Below are 24,257 nucleotides of genomic sequence, written 5' to 3'. Positions count from 1 at the left end.
GTCGAGTCGAAATCACGAGTTGCACGAGTCAAATATACGTTTGTGAAAAATAGACGAATTAAAAGAGGATTGTCAGAAAGTTATTTCGCAAAGCTATACATTTTCATGACTTTTTAAAGTCGGGACTCGACTTTTAATAATTATCGTCCACTTTCTTTTTGTTCCGTTTTATCTTTACTCACACATTTCTCAAAATTCTCAAAAGGTATAAATAGATGTAAAATAAAGAAATCTTTTTCTTATATTCAAAATGATAATTATTGCTAAATGATCTTATATATTTAAACTATAGATTTTAGAAATTAGACGTCCACACTTATAGAAAAATTAATATAATTTTCTCTTAATTCATGTAGATTATGAAGAAAAGCCACAATATATAACTTTGTTATCTAAAAATATAATTTGCAATGGCCGTCGACATGATATCATCTTGCACAAGATGCATTCATTGTGCAAGTATTATGTATGTGTGTGTATGTGTGTGTGAAGAAGAACTCGAAGTTGTATCTGATATGCAAGACAGCTAATCCTAGTTCGCGTCTAAGTTCGTGACATCATAACAATACTCAGATGGACATCGCATTAGCCGGTGCAACTCACTAATTGTAACCGGAATATCATCCGCAAATCCAAAATCATCAGCATGTATGATGTTTCGCAAAGTTACAGAAAGTTTCAACATCGCACGCAACTGAGATTTACTACACGCTTTTTGAACTTGCCAAATCTAGAATTAATAACGCGTTCTCAATTAGGAATAACACTTGAATTCAGTTACATTAATGTGTAAAATCATGATATTGTCTTATTGTTGTAAATTTTTGGAAAGATTCTCCTCGCATTTTTCGACGATATTTTAGCGACAACGTAATTTTATTGTCAGTTTTGCGACATAGCGTCTTTCCTTTATCGGCGTTGCTTTTATTTAAAAAGGGGAAAATAAAAAAGAAAATAAAAGAGAGAGAGAGAGAGAAAACGCTTTAGATCTACCCCATACCAGGGCTACGCGTCGTCCTCATAAACTTCGAAAACATTTCTTATAAACGGCAGATATTCCGCGGGGGTGAGATTCCTGGCAGGTCTTATCATGGCAGAGATTTACTCGCAAGGACCGTCAGGTATAAAGTATTAAAATATCACGCGCATTCGGAAATTCCTGCTGCACTTAAAAGCAGAGACGCTGCTCTCGCAATATAAGGATTTTCTCTTTTAGACGGAATTGCCTTGCGGTAAGCGACATTAAAAATTATTTGTTTCTTTATTTAAAAACTTTTCATGTACACCGATAGAATATTCTTATTCTCTTTCCTTATCCTTCTTTCATAAATTTAATTCGTAATTTTTATTACTATATGTAATGCGGCGTGCAAAATTAAATTTATATATATATTTTAATTTTTGATGAAAACAAAAATTAATGCAAATAAGAATCACAATATAAAGTGCAATAGATCTATTGCACATTTTTTTTGTTTCTTTAAATTTTACGAATTTTTTTATAACATCTATCATCTATGTAGATCATTTTTTGTAAGATTTTTTTCAATTTTTATATAATTTTCCGCAGAAATCTAGATAGATTTAAAAAAAGTTTTGCCGAAAAAAATCATAAAAATTTGAAAATCAATTTCAAAGATATTCAAAATTCAGAATTCAAAAATTGCAAAAAGTATATAATAATATAAATGCCTAATCAAATCTTTATTTTAAAAAATTGAGCCTATACTTAAAATAAAAGAAATGGATACATAAATGGAGTCGCAGTGAGTGTTTCTAAGATTTCACTCTACGCTTCTTCGATTGAGATTTCACATAGGGATTGAACAGACTTGAACAAGTTTGAACGCTCAGGGATGCGTACGGCGCGCTTATTGTATCCGATCCTGTATAAACGAGGACAAAGCAACGACGGAGAGAAGAGAGAAAACGCGGGGGAGATGCGACGGAGCAGGGCGAGTGCGAAAGGGGCGAGAAGCGGTAGGAAGCTACTGAAGGAGAAGGGCGGGGAGGTAGGAAGGTGAACGCGTACCTCACCTGGCATACCGGGAGAGTATCGCGACACATTTTGATCGAATTCTTCTCGAGGTCGGGGAATGCCGGTATCTCCCGTAGATATTATTACATATTTAGGCTCTCGCGCGGCGAGCGAAATCTCTCTCTCTCTCTTCTTGCTTCGGAGAGTTAATACACTTAGAGAGACGTATTCTCTCTCTTTTCTCTCTCTCTCTCTCTCTCTCTCTTTCTCAGCTGCATGGCCGCGGAGCGTACATATCTGGTTCACTATACTTGCGCCACTGCTGTATCCTCATAGCTCTCTCGCTCAGACTTCGAAGGATCGCAGTTCTGCGCGATATCCTGCATATCTCGGCATACCGTCCCCGTCGTTTCCGACATTGTTCCCTCGGCCTGCCCCCGCTCGGCCCCCGGCCCAGAACCCGGACGCGGAATAATCCCACTCGTTCGACGTCTACCGGTCCCGGCTTCCCGACCGGATTCCAGTCGATTCTGGTACCGAGCTTGTGCAGGGTGAGAAGCTCCGGCATCGGGCATGATAATTGGATGCTTTTCCGCTCACTCTCATCCCCCCGCGTCGCCGTCTCCGAAAAAGCGCGAGAAAAAGCATACGAGCTTATTAATAGAGCTCTTGAAAAAGCGCGTCACGCGAATGTAAGAGCCACGAGTATAAGAAAAGCTGATGCGGAAGAAAAAAAATGACGGGGGAGGTTCGTATCTTGCAAAGATCCGCGAACATAGATGCTAGGAAAATTATCTTACTGTAAAAAAAAAAAAAATTGTTTAAAATTTTATTTAATTATCATTGAATAAAAAAATTCGCATTTATAGATGTTTTTAATTATTAATTATTACATAAAATATTTTTAATAATAGAAAATAAAAAAATTGCAAATATTTTATAACAGAAATCAAATTAAAAATATATGTATATATATATATATATATATATATATATATATATATATATATATATACAATATAAAGATATACTCTTTTTATAAACTTTTTGGAAAAAAAATCAATATTATTTTAATAGGTTTCTACACCAAATTTTTATATAATTTCTAATTACTCGTTTCATAAGCCTATTTAAAGATTTCGAATCATACGTAACGCGATAATCGCGACTCGCGTCAAATTTTCTTTGAATTAGAGGGGCCGTGTATGATGATCACGCGTTCACGTCAATATTCCGGTAACATCATTTGTTGAATATTCAATGTCCAGTATCCGATCCCCGAGAGAACGACGACCATAAGCGTTGGATTCTATTAGCAAACAGTCACGAGAACAATGGTGCGTCGTCGATGCGATTCCGTCGATATACAAGCGGCGAGTCGATGATCGAGCCCGATAAATGCCGGCCACCTTCCTTCGGCACATTTCACGACGAACGTCCGTCCAGGGATACTATTCGCATATCTAAATCCGTAGAACGTTCTGGCCCCCACAATTCCCAAGATTGTTACCAGTCCGCAAGACCACTTGTGCCGCTTATACTACTTCGTGCATGACCGGCCCTTAATTCGTCGAGAACAGATCGTCGTACGTGAGTTAACAATGTTAAGTTCGAGACATTTGAAACGTCTCAAAGATCTTTTAACCTTCAGTTACAATGCCGGAGCGAAATCTTTCCCTTGGATGAAAAAAAAGTATTTTAAAGAATTCAAAAAAATAAAGCACCTTATTTGCTCTCTCTCTCTCTCTTTCAGAGTTTATTACGTACTTTTCTGAATTCTCTTTATGGTTTTACATGTGTATTCTTCTTTTTCTTGAATTATATTTACATATATTTTAACACATAATAATTAAGAATATAATATCGAGGATGTTCTGGTCAATACATCAAATATTGATACTCGTACAATATTAAATATCCAGATTAAAGAAATGCACACCGAGAGGAATATGTCCGATACATACACCAACGAGGATTTGTTTGATGCATTGGCACTATTGCATTCGACAGATGAAAATAGTGCCGAGAAACTTCGTCGAATGCTGGACGCTTGTATCGAGAAGAAATACGGCCGCGATAAAACGTTGGCCGCTAGAATGCCGAGAAGATTTTTGCAAAATACCGACGACGTAATCGCTTCGATGAGAATCTCAAAGAAACGCGACCACGTCCCAGGGCGATGCGTCAAAACGATAAAAGGCGAGATCTGGGACGGCTCCAAAGTCGGTTCTCTTCTCGAATCTAACATGACGGAAAACATCACGAACCATCAAACAGCTGACATAAAAGTGTACGAGGTCAATTACGAGGATTGCTGCGACGACCAGAACGTTCCCAGGATCTCGATTCCCGACGAAGGATCTGCCGATGGGACCGTGTGCAAGGTTTTTTTCTCAATTAAACTTTCGCAATTCAGTTTATAACTTAAACACTAAGTGAGATAATACTATTGATTGTTGCGATCGCACGAGCTGATTTACGCATTGTTGATTTACATAACGAATTGTGTACATCTGTGTGCGGTGTATAAAATCCAAGATTTGCAACGGCGCGAAACTGGGACCTTTGATTTTACTGGAGTGCCAAGAGTGTCAAGAGGCTTATCATCCACTGTGCCATCAACCTCCGGTCATCGACGTTGACGTTTACGATCCTAGGTTCGTATGGCGATGCAGACGATGCGTGGAAACATCGTCAGCTACCTCCACAAAAGTTAGAATTTTGGAAAAGCGATCTGTAGAAAAGAAAATTCGAAGAAACACTGATACGATAAAAGGGAACGCAAATATTTCGGGATTGAAAATACCTATAAGAAGAAGAGACGATTTGTTTGAAAAGAATGGTACGTCGATAAAGAGATGGATCAAATATATATATATATATATATATATATATATATATATATATATATATTGATCTTAACAAACTTTGATTTTATCTTTATTTCTTTCGATAATATTCTACCAATCTTTTAATCGGGAAATAATTGTATAAAAACATAAGAAAAAAAATTCTTGATGATTCTTTGATAGATATTGAAATTAATAAAAGCATTATTTATTTCAATATCAAAGAAAATCAATGGCTTTTGAATAATAAATTAAAAGTTCAATTATAAAATAAAAGATCAATTATAAATTAATGATGTAAAATCAAAAATAATGTCCAATATTTTTTTGCCAAATAATTTTGATATAAATCAATAAAGAATTTATGTCTCTCTCTCCGAGAAAAATAGCAAAAAAATTGTTTATATAAAAAATAATAACAAACAAGCGTATATGTTACAAAATTCTATATTTTAAAATATTTTATTTCATATGCTAAATGTGTTTTTAAGTATCGCGTGCCAAGAAAATCTTGAAAAATGTAACGTAAAAACTTGACATTCATAAATGAATTTTTAAATAAACACAGAATGTTTCATTCAGTGACATTAAACGCTTGAGAATCTACCTATTTAAATCGACCAAACTGTTTGTCTAATGTCTAATGTATAAAGAGAATATGCTTACATAAGAAAAATGTGTTTATAGATTCGCCAGCAGAGAACAGAAGCGCTAAGTTACGTGATTCTCCATTATTCACAAAGGATTTAGCGAATCTTTCGCAAAGAAATGGAAGTCTATCATCTTCTACGCAATCACGAAAGAGAATCGGATCTAAACTCTCCGTTACTCGTACCTCGATTAAATAAGGAAGACGTCTAGGTTCTAGGATAACAGGAGGTTTGATGTCTGCTCTATATTTTATTAAAAACATTATAGCTATTAGATAAATATGATAAAACATTAGTCATAGAATAATTTCATAAAAGTAAAGATTAAAATATCGATCGAATATAATATAATCTTGAAGAATATAATGCTCGCGTGAGAGATAAGAAGAAAATGTATATAATTTATAATTATCGTTTGCGTTACCTAATACCTGGATTGATACACTTGGATTGACACTGGATTACACTTAGGTATTTGAACTCTAATCAAAATTATATTTGTTTTAGTCCTGTTTTTTATAATTCCTGAAAAAAAATGGATATAGATTATTTAGTGAGATTAATAAAAATACGTTGGTTGTGTACGATAATATTTACTTAACAATCGTTCGCGATACAAATAGAAATCATTCTTGTCCTGATCGAAATCAGTATTGTAATCCGTTACAAGTCGTCACATACACAGAAATTCTTTTAATCACAGTATAGGGCACTCGCTCTATAAATAATATGATTACAAGAAATATACACTATATTACAGCGGTCGTGTATTCATCGCAAATACGGAGTATTAGAGTGAATGTTACATCGTATCGATGTTCGACGTATTGTGTAGGAAAATACAGCTATTTCATATAGTGTGATGTGTAAAATCAGAAATGAATCATGTGAACAAAACGTTCGAGCCTTTGTCCTTAGATATAGCCGAAGGAAATTATTTATTAGATTGGCTTATTTATTAGATGACTTATTAGATTTGGTTATGCGAGAGGATGACAAAAGAGTTCTCGTTCGTGTCGCACCATTTAATCGCGCCAGTTTATTCTCTTACATTAAGGTCAACAGAGTTCAATTACCTTCGACAATACTGCAGGTTTTGGTTGGTTTTGAGATTCGATTAACTCTTCTTCTGATTTATCATACACAATATTATGGCAGAGATAAAAGAGCTGAGACATCGGACGTAAGTTTGCCTTCCATACTGCGAAAGTTTTCAATTCGAAGATTTGTCTCAAAATTTGACGCAGAATGTAATATACATATCTACGCGTGAAAGAATTTAATAAGTTATATAACGTGATGCAAATTCTCTCAATGGTTTCCTGATAAGATTTCACAAAAACAGAGAATAGATTGAGACTAGATTATAATACAGATTATAACTAATTAATTAGATTTATTCTCTTACTAGATATTTACTGCATTTGATTAATTAATTACTATCTACTTCAATAATTCGTAAATATACAAATTCACTACTCGATTCTTCGTTAAATATAAGAGTAGATGTTTCGGGAAAATGAATTCTGTGATAATATACAATCCAAATTTTCGCGTAAAATATTATTTATTTTTAATAATTTGAAGAGAAAAATAAGAATGAAATAGGAAGTTATTCAAGAAAAAATAAAATTTGTGAAAGACTATAGCAAAACTGTGTTTGTGCTTATTATCACAGAATTGTCAATTACCCAAAATGATAAGAGTATTTTTTTCAGTGAGATCGTAGCACTTTATCGATATAATTTCCACATATATCATGTAAATTAGAAAAAGTGTTTCAGTAGCAAAATAATTTCGAAAAATACGGGTTGCAGAAAAATAGCTGCGACTCGATAGTGTGAATATTTGTATAAAGATTTTTTGCTTCAAATATGCATTTGAATTGATCTGTATTAAATTGCCATACTAATGAAGAGAAAGTCATGCCATTTGTTTAATATAATGTGTCTGTTATATGTAAATTGATATTCACTCCCTCATTTGTACAAGATAATTGTATCTACAATCGTGCTAGCATTATGTACAGCGAGAGAAGAGAGAGAGAGCTTCGAATATCAGAAATTCTTGACAGATATGTTTAATCATTATCGCCAATATGTAAAAACTCATGTGACAAAATTTTTAAATGTGTTTTCAAAATTTTTATCCTAAAAAACTTTTATCACGTGTATAAGGAAGAAAATATATTTTCAGAGAATAGATAACACAGCGCAAATAAGATCCATCCAACGCTTAAACTCATTCCTCGCTAGGTCTTTCAAATTATTCTCTAAGGATGTGTTGATATCTTAACAATACATTTATGAATCTCGATAAATCACCACATGTGTAATAATCAAATATAATCACAAAAAAATCATTTTCACTAAATAAATGTTTAACACACAGCTCTCTTTGGAAGCATTATTTTGCAATACCAATTCTTGCAAAATTAGTATCGGTGGGATTGTATCCTTTCCATGTTTCCTAACATGTGACTTATACGAACGAAAAAAATTAGCACAAGAAAAACTTGGTTACCAAAATTTTTCGTTTCGCGATATTTTTATAGAACTTACTTCTGCAAGCTATCGCTATATTTCTATAAAAAAGACTTTTTCATACACTAATTTCTACTTATATGTATATATGAGACATTTAATATAACTTCCAACATGACTCGCGTATTCGGTATCCATTAACCAACATATACATAAGATACATCAGGAATCGCACAGCTCTCTTCAATTATCTAAAAAATTCGAAGGGAAAGTTAATATTTAATTATAGAATTATTTAAGAATGTTAATTTTTGAAGACAGAGATAGATATAGTCTACGTCACAAGTTTTGTTACATATTTGAGAAACAAAAATTGATTTTAAAAATTTGCTCGACAATTTATAAGAAAAAATGCGCAATTCCTGATGTATCTATACATGTACTTCAACAATACTAACATAAACTCACGGCCTATTAAAATGAATATGTTCCACTATAATCAATTCAATCATATTGATATTCTTCGATTCTTGTTTCTTTAGACAGAATAAAAGACATGATGCAGAAAAGATTCTCAATTATTGCTACAAATGTATATAAAGAGCAGTAATCACAAAGTGATTGCTCAACGAAGCGTAAATACAAGTGATTCATTAAAGACCTTTGAAGATCATTATTAATGTGCGTTTTCGTAAAATTCGACGATATATATCTTTAGTGCATCGCTTGGCACAGATTAGCATTCGATAACGGTATCAATGAGTCGAACAAGACTACTGTGAGTGCATTAATTTTTACATCATGATAATGTATAAAAATGATTCCACATATAATAGGAACCGTCAAGATGTTACGCTCGGGTTATCAAACCCATCGTGTCCGTCGCGTGTGCGGAAAAATAAGAAAAAGCGCTACTTCTTCGTAATAATTACAAAGACTATCTAAAGCTACCATCTCCACGCGATTACCAATATCGTGTATCTGCGAAGAATATATAGCGTTCGTTTCCTCCTTTTTTTTAACAAATCATTGCATACAAGGAATCTCAACAAAAATTCGTTATATCAAAATATGCTACAATTGTTTGTGTGTAAAAATGTGCAAAAATGATACCGTTAAACTGCGAGTGCTATCTAGAGTCACATTGAAACTATCGGCCTTTATAACGAATCCTAAGAGATATCGCGGTTACATATCATCTGCTTATTATAAATATACATGTAATAAATGCTACTTTGCTTATTGATACATGAGATATTTCGCGCAAATTCTGTGAATATTACAAACTTGGCTGTCCTTCTCTTTATAGATCCTATTTATGCATGTATGAAACTTTATTTCGACATTTCGTGTAATCTTTTTTGATAGGACGTGGACAAGATTTAGATCACGTTACGAAAGTTCTACTGCATATAATTTCTAATAACACTTTGAGTAACAAATTTTACTTGTGAGTTTCTTTGTAAAGTTTTACCGGGCATCTCACTTCGTTGAAAACTGCTTGATAAAATCCGATTTACTTCGAATATTCGTTATTCGTAATTATACTAAACTTTGAAATAACAAATCATCGAAAACCCAATTTTTAATTAACCAATATATTCGACAATATTTAGTCATAAATTATTTCTGATGATTAAAAATTGTTAAATCTTAAAGTTTTATATAATCTTGTCCGAAAACCGTATACATATATATACATTTATGATTCAGACAAGAGATATACAGGCGGGGGGTAATCATAAAATTTTGTAGAAATTTTTGTTTGTCAACATTGTCTTATAAATTCGCGTGAGAAATTTAGATCATATCTCTTGAAAAAGCTGGTCCGAATGCAATCCCCGTCTAAATATTTTAATACGATTGCGACTGTTTTAATCATTAGAATCCGGATAATTGCTATATTATCAAGATTATTGTATACTACATACAAACATAGGTATCCTATGTTTGTAGTACAATAATGCTGAACAGAACAGCTCATGAACATTAGCTGATTTTATTATCTCAAACATTAGCTATTTTATTATCTCACAAGATTAATTAATCTCTCTTACAAGGTGAATGAATGTAACTTATATAAGATTTCTGTGATTTACCAACAACATATAATTGTACATCTATATCTTTGCAATAACTTAAAAATATATACATACATTTAATAATTATAATTATATCTCAAAATCCATTTGATGTAACTTTGCATTCTACAATCTAGTTTTAGCTAATGACATGAAATAAGAATAGTGTAAAGCGAATAAAATGTATCGCGACTAGAATTAATTAATGTTTGACTAGAATTCTCACCTTGTAAAAGTCTCTATAAAAAAAGATTCAAAAGTCTTTAGAAGTAATCTCATACGACGCAGTAATAATATTCAATTTACACTAGTAATAATATTCAATTTACACTAATGTCAAATGCTGTTTGTATGTAGAATACTTTTTAAGCTATTGTTTACTATAATCATATAATACTCTATTGCTAACCGATATTAAAAGGCCGTTACATATTTCATCGTTTTGAAAGTAACCAGTGCCACACTTTGGAAGCGCTAGATTTTCCATTTCATTTTTCAAATCAGATATCCCTTCATGCTCACTAATTGAATATTATAATTGATATTGCAAAATAGTATAAATGTAAAAATAAGTATAATATAGTACATACATCGAGTATTTTCTCTATTAAAAATCGCGGAAGCAAATTATATTAATCTCAACAATAGAACACATTATAATTTTATAAAATATCATAAAACTGAGATAATTATGATACTGCATATTGTATATTGTGCCAAATGTTCACCTCTTAAGAACCATGATTTATAGCACTTCCATGCAGAGGCAATAGGCACTTTAATATGACAATGAGAATGATATATTATCCTAAAAGGTTAATCTATTTTCGCGGCAGGTAAATCGTGACCTACGATCAGTTGCTCTTTTGGAAAATCCAAAACCACAGTGATGTGAAAACCCATATTTGCAAAAGCTATCACATACTCACATAGCGAGAACCAACTAAATGCTGCTCAAAAAAATAAATATTAAGTTTTTTTTTTGTTTTTGTTAAGCTAACTTAAATGTAATATTTATGATTTTATTTCTTACCCAAATCGTGACACAGCAGTCGATGTTTCAAGAAAAAGATAATAAGACCAATTGTACTGACGAGACTCGTCATAAAGAGCGCCTGTTTGTACTGAAGGCTTTGTGCATTTGGAGTTATTAGGCGACCTAATCTTACAGCAGTCAGCATGTACATGAGCGAACTAATCATGAATGCTATGAAAATTTTTTCGTGTACCGCTGTAATTTTGTATTGTTTATTGAAGCGAATTCATCACATTTCACACTTTGATTGTATTAGTGGCAGACATATAAAATTGTATATGAATTACTTACAATAATTTTCCCTGTTAGAAATATATGTTACACCACATAGAGCTGCTACCTCGGCAATATTTAGCCAATAGCATAAATTTAGGAGCCTACTCCCCATAATTTTTAGAGGCACATCTTCAATGCTCTTAAGTATGTTGTAATAATATGAATGATAAACACTGGCAATAACCAGTCTAGGTCCAATATGTAATGCTATGCTGATTCGCCATAGATATCTCTGAGGAGATACGCCTGTAATAGCTGAGATTGATGGGAGAATATTGTATACCTTTAAAAAAAACAAACAGATATGATTATCATAATTTGATAAACACAATATTTATTTATGATCTCTGTGATATAAAATTTTGTGCTTACCCTACAGTGAGTTTCATGAATGTCATCTTGTTGGAATATGTATGCCGTGATGAAACAAAACAACAGCGATATAAGTGGTAAGCCAACTGTTGCCAGACACAATTTTCGAAATGATAGCGCAAGATATATGGAACTCCTATTGCTTCCCACATTATTCAGTTCCATATTAGTAGTGTTGTCTAACATCTTGGCATTTGTGCGTAACGCAATGACACGTAACTCAGAATAGAGCTCAGTCAGACAATTGTGCGGCAAAGATTCATGTTGCTCTCCAGCTTTCAATTTATTCTATGACCCTTCACATTATTTTACTCTCCATAATAATCCTAATGAGAAGAAATCACAGATTGCTCCATCCAACAGCTGATACTTCAAAATTGCTCATTAATAAAATACTGTGATTAAGGAACTCGTTTCTGAAGGAATTGACACTTGCATGTTCGCGAAAATGTGAGATCTAATTGCGAACTGGACGATACATTCTACAAGAGAAGAAAACAGAAGGGCATTGCAAAACTTGCTCGATAGAAAGATAAATCTGTTCAATTAATGCATTGATGACCATGTACCTCGCCTCTACTTTATCACGTTAATTGCTCAATAAAAATGGGAATTAAAAACGCAAAAAGTAAATCATGCATTCTTCTTATTAGATTAACGCGCAATGAAAGTATGTATCTCATTTTCCAACATCTCATCGAAAACATTTTCGAAAAATAAAATTACGTTACATACAACACACATTGTATATATTACACATTAATAATAGCACATACATATATTAATATGAGACGTTCATTCCGTGTTATTCATTGTATCATACGTCATTCGATGTTATTATTTTCATTTTTTGCGATGGAATATTTTCCGAATAACCTACTTGCTCTATTTATAGAGCAAGCGAAGAGATGAAACCGTGGCGATTCGCGGCCACATTTTATCGCGAACAATCCACCATGTTTTTTTAGCTTTCACGTTTTTTTATCTGATACGCTAAAGGATTCGCCGATATTGGTGAACGGCGGAAAGCAAATGTCAACGCGCGTGACAAACTTGACGAATGCGCAATGCCGAAGCACTGCAGACTAACGCCCCGCTAATGAATCACGATCGCGATTTCCGATTAGGAATGATAAGCGTGCGAGCACAAGTGGCGAGAAACGTCCCTATTTCGGATTAGGATCGTCGGCCGCGATAAATGACTGCGTAATTTACCTTTCTTTCATGTCACGATTAATTGTATTGTCTGCTATACAGACGTCTCGATTCTCCTTCGATGAGATGTGTGTGTGGTATATATATATAAATATATATTTATATATATATACCACCTGCGTTACGTTATCGAGAGTTTTCGCGCTTCTTCCGTTCGGCGCTTTCGCACGCTCGCATTGTGGGCGGACTTTTTAAACGACATATTGCATGTAATATATACGTGCGCATGCATACATATACATACACATACCTATAATTTTTTCTACTTCTGATATTATCTAAATACGCACGCGAAACTTGCATTAAAATACTAACGATTTAAATACACTCGGATTAGCGATTATAATGATAATTATTACATTGTTTCAATCAAAATATTAGAAAATATGTTAAGAATAAATGTTGAATAAATGTTCAATTTTATTATAAACACATAATTATAATATTTACACAACTGTGCTACGCCCGTTGTCTTTGTAGATTTTCCTCTTCCATTTCGTACTCGATTTCTACTCTTGATCTCGATTTTTTCTGTACCTTTCTTTTTTTGACAACTTTCGGTCCTGTTTTCTTGCTTGTGGATGGTTTGAGTAAATCCTAATATATGAACAATTTGTAGCAGAATATATGACATAACAAGCATATTTGAAGATAGAAAGCCCTTACCTCAATATCACTGGCTTCAGATTCAAAACTGTCTGATAATTCCACTTCTTCCTTCTGTCCAGAATCACTATCTTCATCCTGTACAATATATACAATATATACAATATAAAATATGTGTAAAAAAAGTTGTATTTTAAAATAAATAATTATTTTATTATATACCATAGAAAGCTCTTCATCATCCTCATAGTCATCATCATCGCTATCAGCTTCAACATATTGCAGACCATCTTGCTCAAATCCCCTCTCATCTGTTTCTAATTCCATTTCCACCTCCTTTTCAAGTTCTTGTTCCTGTTCCTCGTCCACTTCATTTTCCGCTTCACTTTCTCCCTCAACTTCCACAGCTTCTACAGCTTTATCAAACACTTGTTGCGGAAAATTGTAAATACCCTTGTACTGAAACATCAACAAAAAAAATTATAATCCAAAATATAACAGATTTCTTATGGCAACAAATATAAAATATAATGTTACCATTCCCTTCTTCAGTCTGTCCATAAGTTGTTTCTCAATTGCATTTTCTAGTCTCGCAGCGACCAAAGCCTTTTCTTCCCTACGTCTTTCTCTTCTTTCAATCTTTCTCTGAAGCGGTACAATTTTCTTTTGTCGTCTTAATCTGAATTTTCTCATACGAATGAGATATTGTGTGATCTTGAGAAATCTTTGCTTGCATTTTGCCTTTATGAAACCAGGCCAATATAGCAGATTTTCATTAATTTGTTGTATTGCCTTCTCAAAGTTTCTAGATAGCTTGACTTTTTCCCAACTATTTTTAGGTGTATGTATTCTAATAAAAAAATTACATTTATATATATATATATATATAATGTTTATAAATGAGAGTAAACAATGCTGCAATTCTCTTCATATTGAAATAATCATAGATCTTTTGCTGACACTTCAATAATTTATAATTTTTGTTATCAAATAATTCATATAACTTCAAGAATAATACCAATATAAATAATATTATATAAATATATAAAGATGAAAAATTCAAATGAATGCACCCTACCTTTCTGCTGTTCTCATATAGAGATAAATAATACCCTTTTCCTCTCTAATCGTAGCATACTGACTGTTTGCAAGGGGGCATGCAGATCTACTGCATAAACCTGTAAGATTGTACTCATTTCTGCAAAACCTCTGTGTCTTTGTACTGTAAAAAAAAATATCACAATTATGACAATTCATTATACGTTGCTTCGCGCGATTTTATTATATATTCAATTATTTCTCAAGAACATATACTTACTTTACTTTAAAGGAACAAAATGATTTATTGATGACGCTCCACACAACCTGCAAAATTAAGATAAAAATTTTTGTAGTGTTCACATAACATATACATATAAAAGGAAAAAACTTTATTTAGAGTCTTATTTACATCGTCGTGTTGCATTTTGTTTCTCTGTAATCTAACGCAAAATTATATTATTTGTACAATTATCAACACACTTATATCAAACACGTGCAAATCTATGCATTCCGGAGTGCGTCGGAATAAGGTAAGATCTAAGATCACATTCGAGACATTTCTTGACATCCATCCAGAGATGGCAGCACTAACATAATTGTAAAACGCTGTAAGTTGATAAAACACCTGATGCTTATATGATATTAGAAATAAACTTCAGAACAGCTGTCCTAACTTTATGTTAGAATAAAAATAATCACAGCTAATGAAATAGACAATTACATTCACAAACGTATGTATTCTTGATTTCCAATCTATGAACGTAGTACGGATATATAACAAGATGATTTTACCGGCAGTGTTGAAAAATAGAATTTGATACGTAGCCTCTAATACGGACGCAGATGGCAGTACAAGGCCTAGTTAGCATTTCGTAACGGAAAATTGGCGGGATGATTGTGTGCGCTTTCAGTCTTCTCTTTGATACGATATGTAACGCTGATACTTTATTCATCATTGTGATTATTGCAACATCTGTGTTTAGAACGTTTTGAAGGTAAAAATATATTAATTGATCTATGCAGTTTGTAGAATAAAACGAAACAGGTGTTATGAATCAAAGGTATAACGGAAAGGATGCTATAAATGGATGCTTCGATAAACTCGGAATCGACTTTTCTTTTTGATAGTAGAAAAGTATATATAACGGAATATAAATAAAAGCAAATACATGTAAAAGTATAGAAAATGGAAAAATCTATAGAAAGCTCTAAATCCGATAATAAGGCGTGCGTTAAATAGACAACTTTTTGTATTATTATAATTTAATTCTATATCCGAGAAGAAGAAGAGAAGAGAGAGAGAGAGAGAGAGAGAGAGAGAGAGAGAGAGAGGAAATCTTATGCTTCGAAGCGAAAATAATGTTAAGCAGAGTTGAAACCTTGAGAAAGAGAGAGGTGAGGAGATAAGTCATTATAAACAATAATATTTTATTATATTTTCTTGCAAAAAGAAAGATTCAAAAATTTAACAAAAAATTTATTTTCTCGATAATTATAGGATGTATAACGCTCCCATTTTCGACGATCTAAATACGCCACCGCTTAGGAAAGCTATATATCCAACAACGCCCATTATTTTGAGGATATCTGAAGGGTTGCTTGCCGACCCAGGAAGCGTCTCGTGCATTCCTTGGCGAACTAATCACTGTATAATGAAGAAATTTATATTCGTGCGGCGAGACGCTCGGCGACGGCGAAACGTCAAGTTGTCACCGCCTCGATACTTCCGCGACTCCATCCACGGTCAAGTTTCTTAATTAAGAAACCGTCCATCTCAACTGTCTTCGTCAACTGTGTGGATTTCGTGAACTTATCACAACGACATTAATGAGACGTAAGCAGACTTTACATTCGGTAAAAATTCTTATATAAGAAAGAGAAAGAGAGAGACAGAGAGAGAGAGAGAGAGAGAGAGAGAGAGAGAGAGAGAGAGAGGAAAGGAAGGAGGAGGGAGGTAGGGAGGGACAGACGATTTTATTGAATAATCTTGTGATATTATGGTGTTAAGTTTATGGTTCCAAATTTTTTTTTTTTAATATGTAATTGAATGTAAATTTAGCTTTAGCAATTAAAGCAATATGGAATCTTTGAAAAAAGTGAGTAAAATGCAATATTAATCAATAGGCATAATAATAATTTATCAATGTATTATACATATAATATACTAATGTATAATATACTACTGGTAATTATATATTGAGCAATTTTTTCATTTCTTCAAAGTTTACTTTTTTTAAAAATAATTATATAAAAATTATTTTAATTATTTTTTAATTATTCTTTTCATTATTTTTTTATATATACAAACAGAGATTATACAAAAGAAAGGAAACATATGGACATATTTTATATAATTATATATATTTGATTATATTATGTAATATACGTAAATATATACACGTAAATTTTTTCCGGATCAATATAATTAATGTGCCATTTCTTATTTTAAAACTGTCACACATGATTTTTCTACAAAGAATCAAAATAATTTGTAACAGCTGTACTAATAGCAAATGAGTTTTGATAAATCAAAAATACAAATAAATAATGGAAAAATGCAAAATTTTATTTTTTTCTAAATTTTAGACTTTAATTGGATAAAAATATAATTTAAGTTTTTATTAACATAAGATACTTAAAATTCGCGATAGTAAAATGGCCTATTAATTTGGCTACAAGGTTCGTATCGGAGATAGGAAAAACAAATAAATGAAGAAAAATCTTGATAGAAGTTTATTTTATAAATCTGTCACATACATATATTTATTTGTATATTATTTCATTAAACATATATTTTGAAATATTTTTGTTTATAAACTTTCTTGTCTGATTTAAAAATAGCTGTCAACAAAAAGACATACTACGACTGGACGTCGACTTTGATAGGTTGACATTCGAATATTCAGTAGCCAACACTATATCCATGTGTGTGAAACAACGGCGAGAAAAAAACGAAGGTGATGAGTGCGCAGGGAAAAGACATAACGCGGTGAGTATTCGCGGTTAGCCCAGGGGCGTTTGCGCGTTTTCCAACAAACCGTTTCCGAAAGAGAAACAGAATAGAGAAAGAGACAGAGAGAGGACGAGCGCTTCCGCCTGATCGCTCACATACATTTTCGTTAAAACGCGCGTATTCCGTCCGTTTCATTAATTTTAATGCTCGCCGAGCCCGTTCTGTTCATTTCTGCGCAACATATGAATATACACGCCGCATCCTCTCTCTCTCTTTCTCTTATGCGTGCGCTTTCTAGTCGCGCGTACGCTCTCTTTATCCCTGCGAGCGACACGCGAGTACGCGTATATACAGTTGTGTGCACATGCAGCTCTACGTGCCTGTGTGTGATTGTACGTATTTAAGCATGTGTGCGAGACTACGTACGCGGGCGAGCAGCGAGTTCACTCATGCGAATGCGGCCTCCTTCCCCCTCTCGCTCTTCCTCTCTCCCTTCCCCGCGGGTTGGTTGATATTAATTAATAATCAGAAACAGATGCGGCCTCCGCTTGCGCCGCGCCGCTCCGCGCGTTTCGAAACGATAATTATTTAAGTGCCTTCTCTCTTCGCTCTTTCTCTCTCTCGATCATCTCCGATGCCGACGCCTTCTTCGCTGAATGTGATGTGCTAATTAAAGAGCATTCGCTAGCAAATTTTGCGCGACTCTCTCTCTCTTTCTCTATCCCTTTTTCTCTCGTTTGCGCAAACTATCGTCGTCATTTCTGCTCTTCCCGCGGGATTTGCTTGCGCGATTCGCGAAAATACCCCGGAGACTTGATGCCACATTTTACGTTCGAATTACTGATTATGAAATTGTCTTTCATCAAGTATTTAACGAATTCGATAAGATAAGATTAAAGTAGATTTAAAAATAGAACTTTTTGATTTTTTTTTTCTGTAGCGTATAATAACAATTTTTGAAAAATAATATCTTTTAATGGTACCAATTAGTTGTTTAAAATAAAGAAAAAAAATCAGTGAATAAATAATTATCTTTTAATACTTTCGGTTTTAAAATCTTATGTACTTCTATAAAAACTATTAAAATTAATTATGAACAAACTCTCTCTCTTTCTCTCTGTTTTTTTTTATGATTTTTATAATTTATTATAATTTATATTTATAAAGTTTTATTAATTTTAATTTACTTTTAAGAAAACTTTATTAAATGTTATGTAACGCTTTTATTGACTTTATATAATACACTTTACAGGATCTTCTTCCTATTATTCACGCGTGTCCGAGAAATCAATATCAAACTCGCCGATACGGGCGGGAAAATCGTCGCCGGAAGTTTTTCCACGGGAGCGTCAGAGGCAAAATCGAGGATAAGGAGGACCGGCGTCGGGCGGGAAGGTAAGTGGAAAAGGAGCAGAACGCGTTCCCGGATGGCGCTTAGCCAGCGACTCTCCCAGCAGTGTCTGCCTTAATATCCGCCACTAACATTATTTCATAAAAGTATTACTATAAATCCAAACTCGCGTTATTTAAGCACCGTGCCTCCGCCTTACTCGCTCGCGGGATCTCACCAGAAGTCGCCCTCCCCCCTCCCCCCCCCCTTCCCTCGTTCCATCCCTTCACGGGGAGTTCTCCTTACATTATACCGGGCGAAGGAGCGCGGCAGGCAAGTTTTGCCACCCTCTTTTGCCTCCGCCACATTAGAGATATATTATGCAGATAGTGGAGGCACCGTCGGTCGAAGCTCCGGAGAAGAGAGGAGGGGCAGCGTGCAAGAGAGAAGGAGGCTGCGGAAATTTAAAACTCTATTTACCCTACGCGCCGAACGACTTTTCGCCACCCTTCGTCTCACTTCCGCTTTCCTTTCTTTCAGCATATATCCGCTGGATGTATGCGCCGACCTGCACTCGTTATTTGGTGCTCATGTATTTATTCGTATGGGATAACTGCAATGTAAAAAATGTTGAAGGAAAATGGTAGGAAGCATTCCCGCGCACTTCCTTCATCGTAACGACATGATCAAGACGCGTCATCTCTATTGGTAATAATGTGTGCCCGCACGCTTTATTTATATTTCCATAAATATTAAAGCTGGCACGATGCGTGTTTACGTGAGAGATAAACATCGCAAAGCCAGGTAAGATACTTTAATAAAGCTGAGAGAGATTTTACGTTGCATGTATTATTTTGATGATATCGTTTACCGCGTCAGTGAAATCGCATCTGCTCATATTTCACCGCGCCTTGCTACGTTCATTATGCGCGCATTCTAATCTAAGATTAATTAGCCTAGAGTGTCGGCGTGAGTCGATCCTATTGTCGAAAATACTCTCTATATATTATTATTAAAATTATTAGAAGGTATCTGTGTGTGTGCGTGTGTGTGTGTGTGTGTGTAAACATATGATAAAATTGGAGAAGAAACTTTTTAATGACAAAAATTTTGTCTATCAACGGCGATAATCTTTTATTCAGAAATGTGAATCTTTTGTATCGAACTAACATTCAGTATATTTTATAAATGTTAATGATACTGTAAATCTATTTAGGCGCCGTTTGTCTTTACTATTGATAACATGTTTCAATAATTGACGTACATTGCATATCAAATTCTTATCATTTTGCTATTGCATTTAATCTACTTGATAATTTTCACACTTGAGAATCAGTTATTACATCAATTCCTCGGTTCCGTGTCTTTACGCGCATCGAGAGGATTCGATTTACGCGAACTCGAGGTAGCGCATCGAATTCGGTAAAAATCGTAGAAAACCGTTTCCGGTTCCGGTTCTTTGAACGTACTCGTTCGGGACCGGTACTTACACCCTTCGTCGAAGGCGACACTTCGCCGTGATTGCGAGCGACAGAGGGTGAAGAAAAAGAGAAAAACAGAGAAAAAGAGAGAGAAAAAGAAAAACTCGGCCACCCCCTTTTAAACTCCCAGCCGCTCCCGAAGAAAACGGAGGAGGCTGAGAGTAAAACGCGGCGACGATGGCGGTGGGAACGAAGGCATAAACCGACGGTCGGCTGATTAGTCGCGAGACTTCGCCCGTTTTCACGATTTTCTCGACTCGATTCCGACGAACGCCGCCGATTCACGGCGGAAGGAAAATCCTTCGGCGTCGATGAAGAGGGACCGGGGATAAGTTTTTCTCCATTTCTGGCGACGACTCATTCCATGCTGCTCTTTTTCTCTTAAGCTGAAAAAGAAAAGATTGAAGACCGACGAAATAAAAATAAGAGCAAAACAAGAAGCAAAAATCTAAAGGCAATCGGTTTAAATTGGGGAACAAAATCGGTATAATTTTGTTCGAATTTTAATGATATTGATATATATATATATATGAAATAATATCTACATAAAGAATAAAATTATGATCATAAATTTTTTGATGATATTGAGTAGAATAATTGAGATTTGAATAAATGATTTCTCCGAAATAAAGATATATATTTAATTTATTAGAGTTACTTATATAATTATATAATTTATAATAATCTTTATGATGTATTTGTCTCCCTTGTTTTAGGTCAAATATTTTTTTTTTTTTAATTTCATATTTAAACTATCAATAAGAGCTCTTAGAAAATATTACACTTAATAATTAAATATTATTTAAATTTAATAATTAAATATTATTTAATCTAAATAATATTCAAAAATAATCTTTTTCTATAGTACCCATAAAATTTTCTAATCATAATAACAAAAAGGAATAATAATAAGAAGCATAACATTTTTTATTTTTTGTGAGATTAAAAATTAAATTCATCAAGATTGCCTACCATAAAATTTGAAAAAAGTACACGAGACACACTTAACATTCGCTTTTAGAATTATTTGAAACGTTAAATTCTTTAATAGATATTCTTTTGGCGCGATAAGATATTCTTTAAAAATACACAATTTCAGAGGCTCTTGGGCGCGCGCGTGCGTTACTGGTCGACGCTCATTAATTTTTCGCGCTCGTCCTGAGCTCATCCCGCACACGCGTTAAGACTCGTTAGGACCTTGAGCGCCCAACGAGGCGAACTCGCGCGAACGAGAATCGCTCGTTCGCGCGAGCAACCCCATAAATATTGTAGCGACGCGAGCCGCAGGGGAGTTTTCTGACTCGTTGGCGTTAATGCAAGCCGTACCCGCCTGCCTCTGAAGCGCCTGAGCCACTGAGCAAGGTCTGTCCTTTGCCCATTTTTGAAAACCCTACGAAACCGGGGCTAAATATAAGTTTCACGCGGTCCCCTTTGTAAATGACATTGATAATTTGTTAACGAGCAAAGTTTCGGCCATAGTATCGTCCATTATCACCACGTCCATTATCCGAAAATACACAGAACGCATATAAAATATACGATACACATAATAAAAAAAAATAAATACAAACATTATTTCTACATATAAATTATTGTTTACTTACGGAAGCAAGAGATATTCACGGCACACAACATAGCGTAGAAAAGATGTACGATAATTAAAGAATTAAAAATAATGTAAGTTAAAATAGACTTATATATTTTATTCTTAATATTTTATATTTCTTTGAATTAGAGAGAGATGAAAAATACATTAGATTAAAATTATGTTGGATAAAAGTTCAAATTTTCTGTTCGTAATTCTATAAAGTTAATGTCAGTTTTACGAATTTTACGTTGAAATAGCTCATTCATTCTTAGACATAATTAGGAAGATATTTTTAGAGACATATGTTTATCACAATTACATAGGTTAATAATTATCTGTAGCAGGTTGATACAGAAATGCAACTATCTTTCTGCTATCCCGTTGCATCTTGCTGTAACATCATTGATACTCGAGAGCGAAACAAAGTACATGAACGGATATATCTCGAATCGTCGACGATGTAAATCGGCTTAAGTGAAAAACGCTCGTCGATCTGCAAGCCCGTAAATATTGTAGTGGGCAAAACCGCAGGTGGTCGAATATAAGAGGAAAAAGGAAAAGAAGTATCAGGAGAGAGGAAGAGAGAAAGAGAGATTTGACGCACGAGGGGATAGAAAGGAGATCGAGGGGTAAAGTTTTTTCCGACTAGCTGTCGTCTCGCCATGGTGGCGTTAACGCGTGCCTTCTTGCCCTCCTGAAGTGGTCCGTGCGATATGGCGGAAGAATCGATTGCACACGAAGAGAGAGAAGAAATGCTTAAACCTCCTCCAGTAAGTTCGCGTTTCTTCGTCCAGTTTCAAGCAAAACTTTCTTTCTCTCTTTCCCTCTGTTTTCCTCTCCCTCGATAGTTCCTTTTTGGAAACAAATCATGGTTATTAGTCTCGCATTCTTTTGTCTTTTTGGCTGTCCATTGCGTAATGATCAATAAAGCGTTTAGCTCCATACATTTTGTAAAGGCACTCTCTTTCGGACTTGAAAACGCCATAATTGATTACTTATTTCGGAATTACTAAAGCGTAACGAAAACATAGGGGTGTTAATCTCATAAATTAAGTATTAATATATTATTAGAGACTTAATATAAAAATACTGCAGAGGAAATAAAATTTTTGTGCAACATTAATATGCAGATGCAAGTAATTAATATGTGTTATAGATATGTTTAATATTTTTAATGCATTAATATTTTTTACTTAATATTGCTTGGATAATATCAAAGATCGAGTCATCTTTCGATTCTTTTTGAGGGCTGAAAATTCTGACAATATATTTAATTTTAAATGAAATAAAACTTTTTCTTTTAACACATTATACATATGTAGTAGTTGAAGCGTCATAAAATAAAATAGCTTTCTTTCAAATTTAGTCTGACAATTTTTTAAAATTATGATATAATGGAATATTTTTGATACTAGAAATGTGCTCAACATAAAAAAAATACGAGAAATGATTATTCTTTTTTTTTTAATTAAAAAAAAGACAATTATTAAAAAAACGATATAATATTGAACATATTTTTGCAAATAAAATTATGGGCTTTTATTTTCTAAGAAAATATAAAGTATATAAAAAATTAAGATGTTATGGGAGAGGTATATTGTCGATGTATTTATTAAGATTATCTGATTGAATGATTTCGCCTTGGCAATCGGAAGAGAACTTCGGTAAATCCGAACAGCGAGGTTGCTCGGTCAGAAGAGCAAATATACGAGAACGGCGGAAAGGAATGGACAACATTCAAAGCATGTTCGCCACGACCTTTCCACCAAAAGAGATATTTCAGGATGAATAGATCGCTTCCGATCAACTCAGATGTGCATATACAGATATGCATATACAGGATGTATCAGAAATCATGCACTTTTTCCAGTGCAAAGTAAAGATTAGATAAAATTTATTGTTTTATCACGCATATTACACACTTTTACATTTCATACAGATAAACGATAAAACTAAATTATTTTAATGCAAGAATCTATCTAAAATTCAAAGGAGAGAAAAAGACGGAAAACAAGAGTATTTATCTGAATTATATATCTATCAAATTTTATTATCTATTTATGATGCTAAAATTCAATACATCAAATATTTAAATTTTCTTAAAAAATTTTATAGTTATTAGTACTGTGGGCAATATCAAAATCATTATTTCTTTTGTTTGGATTGTAATTTCTATAGATCGAAAAAAATATAAGGCTTCTGATACACACTGTATATGTAAAGTGCTCACTATACTCTTTTTTATTCTTTCTTTTTCTCGAATACCGTCATATTCGAGATGCGATAAAATCAACTATGAGATTCGGAGATTCGTGATT

The 24,257-nt window shown here is 33.7% G+C and overlaps 4 protein-coding genes across 8 annotated transcripts in view; 2 read left to right on the top strand and 2 right to left on the bottom strand.

The window, feature by feature from the left end:
- The first annotated feature begins 3,189 nt into the window (after positions 1 to 3,189).
- On the top strand, positions 3,190 to 5,017 carry LOC126856980 (integrator complex subunit 12-like). The gene is made up of 4 exons (XM_050606041.1): positions 3,190 to 3,564; positions 3,901 to 4,362; positions 4,517 to 4,806; positions 5,011 to 5,017. The coding sequence occupies exons 2-4, from the start codon at positions 3,910 to 3,912 to the stop codon at positions 5,015 to 5,017; spliced, it is 750 nt and encodes a 249-aa protein (XP_050461998.1). The 5' UTR covers positions 3,190 to 3,564; positions 3,901 to 3,909.
- A 4,676-nt stretch (positions 5,018 to 9,693) lies between these two features.
- Positions 9,694 to 13,031, bottom strand: LOC126858791 (post-GPI attachment to proteins factor 2-like). Of its 5 annotated transcripts, none has more exons than XM_050609382.1 (5): positions 12,941 to 13,031; positions 11,726 to 12,207; positions 11,369 to 11,636; positions 11,075 to 11,272; positions 9,694 to 10,991 (listed from the first exon to the last, which is right to left on the bottom strand). In XM_050609382.1, the coding sequence occupies exons 2-5, from the start codon at positions 11,909 to 11,911 to the stop codon at positions 10,858 to 10,860; spliced, it is 786 nt and encodes a 261-aa protein (XP_050465339.1). In that variant the 5' UTR covers positions 11,912 to 12,207; positions 12,941 to 13,031; the 3' UTR covers positions 9,694 to 10,857. The 5 variants fall into 5 exon arrangements, with proteins under 5 accessions (XP_050465339.1, XP_050465343.1, XP_050465341.1 ...); XM_050609386.1 differs by having other exon boundaries at positions 11,726 to 12,051; positions 12,941 to 13,022; XM_050609384.1 differs by lacking the exon at positions 12,941 to 13,031 and adding an exon at positions 12,502 to 12,930.
- Positions 13,032 to 13,336: 305 nt separating this feature from the next.
- Positions 13,337 to 15,115, bottom strand: LOC126858782 (protein MAK16 homolog A). The gene is made up of 7 exons (XM_050609356.1): positions 14,997 to 15,115; positions 14,865 to 14,911; positions 14,625 to 14,768; positions 14,084 to 14,396; positions 13,769 to 14,005; positions 13,607 to 13,684; positions 13,337 to 13,537 (listed from the first exon to the last, which is right to left on the bottom strand). The coding sequence occupies exons 1-7, from the start codon at positions 15,009 to 15,011 to the stop codon at positions 13,400 to 13,402; spliced, it is 972 nt and encodes a 323-aa protein (XP_050465313.1). The 5' UTR covers positions 15,012 to 15,115; the 3' UTR covers positions 13,337 to 13,399.
- A 487-nt stretch (positions 15,116 to 15,602) lies between these two features.
- LOC126858769 (proton-coupled amino acid transporter-like protein CG1139) overlaps positions 15,603 to 24,257 on the top strand; it is a 30,636-nt gene continuing 21,981 nt past the window's right edge. Inside the window, exons 1-4 of the mRNA XM_050609320.1 lie at positions 15,603 to 15,982; positions 16,086 to 16,421; positions 17,429 to 17,576; positions 18,793 to 18,935. Coding sequence (XP_050465277.1) covers positions 17,511 to 17,576; positions 18,793 to 18,935 — 209 coding nt within the window. The 5' untranslated portion in view covers positions 15,603 to 15,982; positions 16,086 to 16,421; positions 17,429 to 17,510. The remainder of the gene's footprint in view (positions 15,983 to 16,085; positions 16,422 to 17,428; positions 17,577 to 18,792; positions 18,936 to 24,257) is intronic.

The sequence above is a fragment of the Cataglyphis hispanica genome, chromosome 2 (assembly GCF_021464435.1).
Source record: "Cataglyphis hispanica isolate Lineage 1 chromosome 2, ULB_Chis1_1.0, whole genome shotgun sequence".
In the NCBI taxonomy this organism is placed as follows: Eukaryota; Metazoa; Arthropoda; class Insecta; order Hymenoptera; family Formicidae; genus Cataglyphis; species Cataglyphis hispanica.
This window is presented reverse-complemented; position numbering and strand designations above follow the sequence as displayed.

Excerpts from the sequence above, each read along its gene's own strand:
- LOC126858782 (XM_050609356.1), bottom strand. Across the intron at positions 14,006-14,083 it reads ACAGACTGAAGAAGGGAATG|TACAAGGGTATTTACAATTT; the intron begins GTAACATTATAT and ends TTGATGTTTCAG. Across the intron at positions 13,538-13,606 it reads CTGAAGCCAGTGATATTGAG|GATTTACTCAAACCATCCAC; the intron begins GTAAGGGCTTTC and ends TTCATATATTAG.
- LOC126856980 (XM_050606041.1), top strand. The coding sequence starts at position 3,910 with ATGCACACCGAGAGGAATATGTCCGATACATACACCAACGAGGATTTG. Across the intron at positions 4,363-4,516 it reads CCGATGGGACCGTGTGCAAG|ATTTGCAACGGCGCGAAACT; the intron begins GTTTTTTTCTCA and ends ATAAAATCCAAG.
- LOC126858791 (XM_050609382.1), bottom strand. The coding sequence starts at position 11,911 with ATGTTAGACAACACTACTAATATGGAACTGAATAATGTGGGAAGCAAT. Across the intron at positions 11,273-11,368 it reads TTCTAACAGGGAAAATTATT|CGGTACACGAAAAAATTTTC; the intron begins GTAAGTAATTCA and ends ACAAAATTACAG. Across the intron at positions 10,992-11,074 it reads ACTGCTGTGTCACGATTTGG|CATTTAGTTGGTTCTCGCTA; the intron begins GTAAGAAATAAA and ends TTTTTTGAGCAG.